The sequence below is a fragment of the Athene cunicularia genome (genome assembly GCF_003259725.1).
Source record: "Athene cunicularia isolate RWA chromosome 2 unlocalized genomic scaffold, athCun1 chr2_part1, whole genome shotgun sequence".
NCBI lineage: Eukaryota > Metazoa > Chordata > Aves > Strigiformes > Strigidae > Athene > Athene cunicularia.
The window spans coordinates 6350062-6360907 of record NW_020799095.1 but is presented as its reverse complement, the minus strand read 5'-3'; the positions used below and the strand labels follow the sequence as shown (position 1 = coordinate 6360907).

The 10846-nt window shown below is 37.1% G+C and overlaps 1 protein-coding gene across 1 annotated transcript in view; it reads left to right on the top strand.

Annotated features, from left to right (window-relative positions):
• Positions 1–319: 319 nt before the first annotated feature.
• The window catches only part of LOC113476587 (prostatic acid phosphatase-like), a 23085-nt gene continuing 12558 nt past the window's right edge, over positions 320–10846 (top strand). The window contains exons 1-4 of the mRNA XM_026842372.1: positions 320–464; positions 6256–6351; positions 8528–8614; positions 9574–9726. Of these exons, the coding sequence (XP_026698173.1) occupies positions 351–464; positions 6256–6351; positions 8528–8614; positions 9574–9726 (450 nt within the window). The 5' untranslated portion in view covers positions 320–350. The remainder of the gene's footprint in view (positions 465–6255; positions 6352–8527; positions 8615–9573; positions 9727–10846) is intronic.

Genomic DNA, 10846 nt, shown 5'->3' with positions numbered 1-10846 from the left:
GGCCATGCTATAGGGTGGAAAAATTCCAAGCCCTGAGAAGTGGAAACAGAACAGGGAGGCTGAAACATTAGGAATGCTTTGCAACTCCTTCGTATTTTAACTTCATCCTTACACTCCAAAAAATATCACAGAGAAAAAAGGAACTGAATTATGATTTGATTAAATAGAATGTAAACAGTAATTTGAAAACAAAGAGCGATGCAATTTGTTGCGTAGTCACACAACATTCCTCTTGGATTTGAAATTCACCAGCAGCAGTTCCACCCCTTTTGAAAGTATAGCCTGACGTCTGGGCTGTTCAGCCTGAGCAGCTGCTGGAGCTACTAAGTCTTTTTTCATCTTCTGCCAGGATGGGAGTGATAGAGCTTCCCAACCCATCTAGGATCCTGTGCTTTTCTTTTCATATTATCCTCATTCTGCTTCAACAGACTACTGCCGAAAGAGAACTGAAGTTTGTAGTTGTCGTAAGTAGATTTGCTTTCTATTTTGCTGCGGGGAATACTGGGAATTTGATATGGTTGTCAAATCGAACAAGGTGTGCAGCTCCTTTACCTCTTTTTAGACTTAGAAATAACTACTGCTGACCTTTTGCTTACTGAGTTTAAAGACTTTAATTAAAGAAGATAAAAATGCCTCCAGTTACAAGAATTTTCATTTCCTGACCCCTAGTTATTATTTCAAGATAACTGAACAATTTAGCTTTGTGGTAGATGCATAGTGCACAGGAGTTAAGAGATCTGAGGTCGAAGTCTACCTGTTCTTTCTTAATTTAGCTGACACTGATGCACAGTCTGAGAGCTGGAAATTATGGCCTACCTTCTTTGTGCTTGGAAGCCAAAGCTTATGTTTGCAGAAGTTACGACAAAAACAAAAGTATTTTTCATCTCAGAATAACTGAATTGGCACAGCAGTATACTGAGAAATGGAAAAGGGCATTTTTATGTAGAGATTTGAGATACATGTTGCATTAACTGCGGTCAGGTTGAAAACAGACTGTAATCCCTTTTTTGATGGGTCATTTCTTATTTTAAAGTAACTAGACACTACTCCAATGTCACTTCCCCCAGTACCTCACGTAAAAGATTAATTCAGTGAAAGAGTTTGGATCATGAAAGTTGTATTATAGTCCTTTCCATTCTAATTTCTTTTTTTAAATAGGCATATTTTCAATGCAAAGTTGTGGGGACTGGAATTCACGTTTATAAATAGGAATTTTAAGACCTTCTTCCACCCTTCTCTGTTTGAGACATTATGAGCACATACAGGTAACAGACAAAACATATCCAACACATATCATCTAGCTCTAGATAAAGTATTCATACCTAGTTGTCTATTGGATGCACTGTAGATGTGCCACTTGGAGAGAGGCCAGCATGCACTGGAAAAACCAGTTCCTACGCTTGCTGAGGCTTATTGCTCTATCAGACACTACACACAGCAGGGACTCAATGCTAATTCCAGTAATGTTCTGTGTATAGCTATATGATAACAGGGAGAACTGGACACACAGATGAAATCAGGCAGTCAGCAAACCTTGGAGAATTACCTCTCTGAAGGGAAGGAGACTTTTATTGAATTGCAGCTGTTATTGTGTTCTAACAAGCAGTGGGTTTGCAGGAAGAGTTACAGGAAATGCTCACCATTATGGAGACAGAGGCTTCCTATCCAAAATTAGCTACTTACCACAACTATGCAGTCACCTTCTGCACCTACAAAAAAAAAAAAAAAAAAAAAAAAAAAAAAAGCACTTTATTCATAGGGTATCTTATCACAGTTAATGTTAAAACAATAGGTAAATTTAATTTAAACGGACTTCCTTTTATCCCTGATATTTTTCCTCAGACTGACCAATCTGCCTGATTGAATTTTCATGGGAATAGAATTGTTAGCATAAATAAATAGGATCAAAATTGACCCCAGAACATTCCACTGATATAATGGGATATAATGAGGGTATGGATACAGTCAATGTAAGTCTAAAAGGTATCTTTCTGAGATAATTCAATAGCCATTTTCCAGCTGTACTCTGTAAGTTGCTATTTCACCCGAGAGTATTACTGCATTGTGAAAATGTCATAATGACTTTTAAAATAAATTTTCCTAGCAGAATTACAAAATATAAAATACATCTGCAGGGGCAAAAAAACAGACAAATGTTCTCTTTTGTACACTTACAGAATTGTGCTATGTTCTGTGACAGTGTCTTGATCTGCCCTCACGATTTCCATCTTTGTGCTGATTCTGTGCATTTTGATTACTGGCCACACGTCCTTTTGCATGAAAAGCTCTAATTCAAGATAATTTGTCAAAACGCTATTTTAATTTTCTTTCTCACATATAAACATAATCCTTCACCATAATTCTTGTGTACTGGATTTAAATTAGACATAAGAGAAGAAAATAGTAAATATGTAAGACCATCAGGTACCCAAGTAAAAGTGAAATATTGATTTATTGCCTCTGTATAAAGAAATTCTGACCTGTAACTTCTGCCTCCACACAGGCACCCATTTTACCTGTCATATATACAAAGTGGTGTGGTTTCAGAGGTACTGTGATTTCATCATGTCTTTCTTCTTGTAACACAGGATAGGAAGTGTTGACTAAACATGTTATCTACTTGTCTAATCAAGCCAAGCCATTCAAAACCTTGACTAAACATGCTCAGTATTTCTGCATCTATGAGTTCGCCAGCAGCATGACTGGTTCCATTTCTCTCTTGTTTCTTCATTCCTATTGCTGGCTTCAGAATAATAAATCTTTTTGTTTGAAGTTGAGTCTGTCAATTAAAATGTCTGTAAGAGTCTCACTGTAACTCAGAGACAGATAGTTCACTATATATAATTCATGGCATTTCTGAATGATGATATTATATATACTACACATGCCACACTCTGAGTTCAGCCTCTCCTCCGCACCAGTTTTTCTGCAATATCATTTTTCACCTGACAACAATGGAAGCAAATGTTGACCAAAGTCTGAGTCATGTGGCCATTTTGATCTGAAGTGATCACCCTCACAAAGTTACAAAGAGTGAATGGGAGAACCCAGACACTAAATCTGTTTCAAATCTGTATTAGAGTTGAAGGAGGGGGTATTTGATAACTATCCATCTACTGCTTTTGAGAACCGACTGAGGTGAAGCACTTCAGATAGAAGTGCTGAAATGAATATACCGAACAGGTGGGCTTTGCTCTTTTAGTGTACATCATCCTTGCCCTCCCTTCATTCTTGATTTCTAGTGTTTTTTCACCTTTTATGATGACTCCTGTTTCTTTTTGCTCATCCTGTCATGTTCTAAATCTTCTGAAGGTCAGGAAGGCAATCTGTAGGCCAGGAGGAATAAATGCTGCAGCACACAGATTTTTAAATTAATTTGAAGGATCAATTCCTTTTTAACAAGATCCAAATGATGCGTGATGAGAAATACATATTGATGAGCAAGGCAAGACTTGTAGGGATACCTTTTCTTTCCCTAACAGTATCAGATGTTCTAATGAAAAAGATAAATTTTCAAATACACAAGCTCTTCTGAAAGTTTTAAATTAAAAAAAAAAAAAAAAAAAGTCTCCTAAAATGTATTCATGACTGAACAAGTTAGCCTTTTAGGTTGATTGTTCATAAGGGCATTCATTGTTTCATTTCCAACTGCAACCAAAGCAAAGTCATTTTCAGAAGGAGCAAGCAAGAAGGAGGTTTGAACACAAACAAAAATCAGTTCGCTGAGAAGCTTAGTCCTTTAATTCCTAAAAACAGGATTCTGCTCTTAGAGGTATTTGTTTCTTTCCTGCTACCTCCAACTTAGTGTTACTATCATATTTATATGTCACTGTGTAATGAAGATACAGAAATACAAATGGGGAACTGAACTTTATTCTATTTTGTGTGGACTTAAAGAAGCTGTGCTGCTTTTTAGAAGAGAACACCCTCCACCGCTTCCATTTCTTTAGGTTACAAAGAAAGAAGTTTTCTTCACATCTGCTCTCACATGTCTTTTCATATTGATTATCTTTTGATCTTGATCTGCTTGCCTTCTCATCTCTGTTCAGCTAAAATATGACTCTGTTCTGGCTTATTGAGTTTTTAGGGGTTGACTGTTGTGACAGTGAAATACACTCTGAGGGTTCTGTTGCACATCAAGTATAAAGCATCATAAAGCAGTATTTAAAATCTAACACATTTTCAGTAATTTTTCACTAATAAAAAGGACATATTTTTTAGTCAAGTGTTGATCCATTGCTACATATAGCCTAAAATATAGTCATTTAATCATGTCAGTCAGTTTGAGCAACTGTCAGTTACTCATAAAAATGCTTTTCTGTGAAGCTGGATAATATAAGAAAGTATGCAGCTACGTTGTAATTGGGAATTTAACCTTCATTCTTTACAGAGGCATCAGCTTGTCCAGAAAAGCTAATGAATCCTACCTGGCATCTATGTAAGTCAGCACGTCAAAACACCAAGGAAATAAGCAGTGACACAAAAGTCCTCCCCACTCATTTTTCTTGCATTCAACTGAATCAATCACCAGACAATGTAACTCTTTACCTGTTCTCCTCTTCACTAGAAGTGCACTGAGAAATTATTATAAGGAACCAAATGAGATTCCAGATTACTAAGAAAAGACATGTACAGAATTAAAAATTTCATAGAGAAGCAAAAATAAAATATTTAAGAAAGTTTTTACGGACTATTTTTCTGTACTTGAACTCAGGGAAAAAAAAAAAAAAAAAAAGGTGTTTTTTTCTTGAAACTGTGCAAATTCGTGTTGATCAACATGTTGATCATGGTGAAAAAACCTCCTTGATTTGCTGAAAAATATTCATTTCAGGTTGGCCATATCTTCAGTGAAATTCAACCAGCAAAGCAAAAAAAATAATAAGCAGTTTTCTACATGGTTCTAATGGTAACATCTACTCCAGTAAACCTTGCTGTCTATTGTAGAAATTGAACAGAGGGAGAAATACAATTATATTTGCCTTTAAAGGATACTATTTTCCATCTCTGAAGTACCTGCTCTAGTACAGGTTTGTGCACATTAGTACAGAAGGCTGATGAAAAGGGTGTGTGTTGTAATTAAAACATTAAGCTACACTGCTTGTGTTTATTTTGAAAAATATAAACACAAAACACCTCCCAGTGGGAGTGGCAAACTAACTAGCGTGTACAAACCTCTCTAAAGTTTGGGCAAGAATGATGTGGCTTAATGAGTCAATGGAGAGTATTAATTATAATCAAGCTATATACTAGCAAGGTATTATGGAATAAATGTCATTTTATGAACAAATATACCATGCTTCCAAATTGTCATTCTATTCTGCAGTCAGGAATGACGTTGGTTATGTGAACATCGGTACAAACAAAGGTAACTTTTGCAACACTTTGGATCAGCATCCTAGAAGATTATCTGGAGCCCTGTGAATTTGTATTCCAGCATTTCCTTTCATGTATAATTTTTTTTTTTTTAAGCCCACACATGACATACTTAAGGAGGATAATTCAGAATTTTTCAGAACTATTTAATCTAGGGTTGGCACTTTCTTTATATGCTGGAGTAAAAATATGAAAAGTCGCATTTAAGGTTTCTGATGTAAAAATCTTATGATTGAATGTATCATACTAATATTCATCATGCTGGAGTGTCCAGGATATGAAAGTGAACAACCCCTTCACTCTCACTGAATTTAACAGAAAAAAGTCCTACAGACTTTCAAAAATATTTTCATACATGTATGCTAAAGTATTAATAAATATTAAGTAAACAGACAGTGTAAATTTTTATACTGTTTCATCTTTATACTTTAGGATGATTGTGAAATCAGACATAAGATCCGTGTGTACATGGAGTTACTTTTAAAGATATTACTATGAAAAGAGTGGTTACCAGAAGTTTCAAATGCCTATGTCAAAGTAATAAAACCACATCAGTAATCGGTTTAATATTCAGAGGTGCTGAGTGTCCAAATTCAGTCAGATTTCTTGTCCAGGTGTCTAGGTCAGCATTAACATCTTGGCTGATTAATGTTCTAGGAGGAAGAATCATCAGGCTCGTGCCCACTAAATTCCTAAATAATTATACCTATATTTGTGTGTAAAGAATGCACTCCAATCCTACTTGACTAGGTTTCTGCTTGCTCTCCCATATTTTAATTTGAAAAATGGCACTGGAAGTATACTGCATGCTTGACTTCTAGATAGGTAAGAGAGGAATGTTAACAGCAATTAATTCTATTTTTCTGCTTGTAATATTGTTAGGTTTTCCGACATGGTGACCGAACACCAATTGTAAACTTTCCAACTGATCTACACAAAGAAAGTGAATGGCCCCAGGGATTTGGACAACTTACCCAGGTATGTTGACTTTCATAGAAGCTCTTATATGCTACTAAAATAGGAAGTGGGCAGATTTTTTTATGTGTGTCTCAGAAACATTAGCAAAGCCCAAGTACTGATAGTTGGTATTAGCAATATCCTGTAATTCTTAAATATTTTTGCAACATTATTCATCCAACTACAGTTAAATTGAAATCTTGTCCATCATAGCTTTATAACTACCTTCCTAAAAGCAACAACTTCCTGATAGTGTGTCTGCATTGAAATAAGTGGCAAGTTTAAACATTGTCTATACTCTAAACACTGATGAAATTCTAACGACCCTTAAGCACTGGGCCCTTTGACAGGGTGAAAGAATGACACCTGCCCACCAGGTCAGGTGATGAGTCCACATCTCAACACTTGACTGGCAACTTCTTACTTACAAAATAAAGGAAGTCTTGCAGGACAGGGCTTTCTCTGGGGACGGTGTGCCTTCTAATCAGGTTGCTTCCAGCCCAGAGTTTCACTAGGATGCACTGAACCTACTTCTTGCTCTGGCATTCTGACATCAAGTCTTAGCTCTTTAACTTTTTTTGAAATTCTGGAGCAAAGAGAGGCCAACATATTTTCTAATAATACTTCATGCACAAGCGTGAATCAGAGACAGTTCAGCATTTAGTGTTTGAAGTGTGGCTTGAAAGATGTGTACATTTCAGACACTCAGGCAACACATTACTCTCCCCAGGCACATAGCTTATGTTGTAAGAAGAAAAAAAGTTCCTGTTTTGGCACAGATTTTTTTTGAGAGTTTTTTGCCATTTTATTTTCAGCAACAGTAACAAGACTGTACTTGTTTGACAGCTGAAAGTTAAAAAGTTCAGCTCACAGCTTTAGAAATGAGTAACAGAAAGGACTGTACAGTCTAAGACAACTGTAGGTGCACCAAGGCAAAGGTGAAAGGACGTTACTTAAGGCATGAAATACAAGCCACAAATTTATCAGGCTGATCAAAAAGAGCAATGACAATAATAAATACTAGGTTAACAATCATCCTTTCTCAGCTGTCACTAACTGTCATGGATGGAGTGATGCACTTCACTCACAAGAGAGAAGTAGCAATTTTTTAATTGATATAAATCAGTGATCTGACAAAGTTTGATAGTAAATGCAACACTGGTTCAAGAAGATTCGATGGCAAGGTACACCTGATTATTTACTACATAGAGGACAAGGTCAGATAAAACTGTCAGGGAGACCCTCCCATGGAATCATGAGGTTCAGTGAGAACCCCCTTGCTTTCTAAACTCCTTCTCAGAGAGGAGTCTAGGTGAGGCTGAATCCCCCCTAGTCCCAGACTTGGTCAATAGGTAATGCCTACAGGATTATATGTGCACAATCAACCCTTTATATCACTTAGCTAAGATTTCAAAGTTTCAGTACACTTATTCCCAATTCACTTACTGACTATCTGATGTGATAAGGATTCTCTCAGCTTCAAGGAGTAACCTTGAGAGGTGTCCCTACTCAAAGGGAGATCCTGGTGTGCAGCCCATTGCCATGCAGGAGAGTTTAGCGGGCCCTGGGCTGTCCACTATTTATGGAGTAAGATAATTGGCTTATATTTACATATTTACATACCAACTACAGGTGTTTCTTCCAGATGTGACAGACATTGACCAGCACTGTTGTTAGGTGGGTGTATTGTTCAAATAAGCCTTTGGCTATTGTGTTGTAATCTGTGTCTCCCAAATCCACTTTGAGCCCAATGCAGCCATCATGACAAGACACATCCATTACGATTGCCACTGGTGGTTTTCACTTGAGCAGACAGGATGGGGGTGGGGGATAGGGGGAGGGAAGCACACCACCACACTAATTGACATGCATTCTAAAGAACAATGTTATTCATTAATGACTCCAGGAGCATCTACGGAGCTACAGCACTGTGGAAACAGTATATAGAATCAGGTGCATTGTTTTTCTTGTAGCAGATATTGGAGTCTTAACATTTCGAAATGTATCATTTTTTCATAGATATGAGTACTTCTGTTAAAAATTCTAGATCACCTACAACCTATGCACCGCATTATACAAATGGTTAATGATCACTTAAAAACTGAATACTGAAGACCAAAAAAAAAGAAAAGAAACTTCTACATTAAGATTCTTCAAACACCTTAATCTAATATTAATCTGTATGCTTGCCTTGCAGACTGGAATGAAGCAGCTATTTGAACTCGGACAGTACATGAAGAAAAGATATTCCGACTTTTTGAACAGCACATACAACCGGCAAGAGGTATATAACAGAACTGTCTGGAAGATATTCCTCTGGCATAACAGAACTATGGACTTGAGCTAGATAAAAGTACATTGTCATATTCATTTCATTAATGGAAAAATTAAGGTAATAGAAGAACATTTCTGAAAGTCAGGCTTTTATGTCAAGGTAAAAACACAGACTAAAGTCTAACTTTCAGCTTCTACATTCAGTTTGGGTCTTCCACTGCCTGGTTTTCCAGGACTGAACAGCTCCACACCACCAAATGAATTGGGAATTTATACGTAGTGACCCAAAAATATTCTACCCTGTTGAAAGGTGAATGCATATCCAGCCATGTGATGGGCCATGCTCACATACTTCATCCTGTAAAAGGGTGGTCTAACGGCTGTTTGGATGTGCTTTTCACATGGTATAGATACATTGTGGGGAAGATACCACTACCATTTTGGTCTATACATGAGGGATGCTTTAATGGTAAAAGTCTAGAGCTTTGTCATGCTTCCAAGAGATGTTTGTGGTTCTAAGTGCCTTCATTCCTGAGGTATAGCAGATGGACCATAGAATCATAGAACTGTAGAATCATTTAGGTGGGAAAAGACCTGTAATACTACGTCCAACAGTAAATCTAATACTGTCAAGTCCACCACTAACCATGTCCCTACATACCACATGTACAAGTGTCAACTTTCCTCTGAATCTCAGAAGATAGAAATCTTCCTTTTTTTTAAATCATGCTTTCTTATTATTCTTAGTTCAGTCTGAGGGTTAGATTCCAAATTAAATGATGCTTTGGTGATTCCATTTAAGCAATTGTAGTTGGGCCCTAGAAAGCTGAGTTAGGGTTTCACCGGTTTGACTTCATGCAAAAACATAAAGCTGAAAACAACAAGCCAGGATTGATGAGCTGGGTAAAAATTCCTTATTATTTTGATTGTTTCCATTTTATTTTTAACTCTTTGCCATTCTATCTCCAGTTTTACATTCAAAGTACAGATTATGATCGCACCATTATGAGTGCCCAGTCATACCTTTCTGGCCTCTTTCCACCAACTAGCAGCCAAATCTGGAACCCTGAGCTTCTCTGGCAACCCATTCCAGTTCATATTTTTCAAAAATCAACGGAGCGGGTGAGTACTGGCTGGACACTTCCTATAATACCTTCAACTTTCCCAGAAGAAAAAAAAAAAAGAAAAAAAAAAGGGGGGGGATGTTTCACTGAAACACACCTCTGCAAAAACTTAAAATTTCTGATAAATATGAAAACCATCTGGAAGAAACATTGTTCCCTTAAGCCAAGCAGATGTTTGAGGGTATTTTCAAGCACTAAGCAACACAAAGTGGGAAATTGAGGTCCAGTACAAACCCCTAATCACAGTTTATTTTTCAGCCACTGAAATCTATGAAGGCCCAACAGGCAACTGCTTAATGAGGCCAAAGGGAGTGGCTTAATTAAGAACACCTAGAGGGGGATGATTAAGCCATACAGCAAGAGAAACATTTGTTATTGTGTAATTAAACAACATTCCCTACTTTCATATTGCAGCTTTGAGTCTTTACTCTCCAGTGTGCTGCTGTTACAGAAAAAATGCACCCTTGGAAAACTGTCCAAATGAAAGTGTGCTAGTGCCAGTTGGTAGTTGCTGCAAGTTTCATGTTGATAAATCAAAGACAAAAGAGATACTCTTGGAAGTACCATCTGCTAATGTTCACCCCAAGACCTTCTTGCACATACATAATACATAGATAATGAAGTTAATATCTCCACTGTATGTTGTCAGTTCCTTGACATGATTTGTATGGTTATAGTATTAATATTAGTGCTGGGTCAGAAAAGCTCCAGTGATGTGACATAAAGTGCTAAACCAGCACAAGCTTATTTTTCTCATCATAACTTTTTACTGACACTCTGTGCTGGAGCCAGGTATCATCTGTCCATCTGCTGTTGGCATAAAGCACGTTTTCCAGAGCACAGAGTTTAGTGGACACATATGTATTCACACATGGTTCAGATCAAATATGTACTATCTGGTGACTTCAAAATACACTCGGAGTTATTAAAAGTTAACCATACCCCTGAATAAGAACAGAGCTATTAGGCTCATATCTTTTTGGTATTTCAGGAGCACAATTTATTTGTCTCTCTTGTTTCAAGTCCTGTCCATTAGGTGGTATTTGAAATACTTACTATAATACACTGCTTACCTCCAAAGAGATGAGAGCAGGATGTGTAGGTGCAGAAGCAATTCA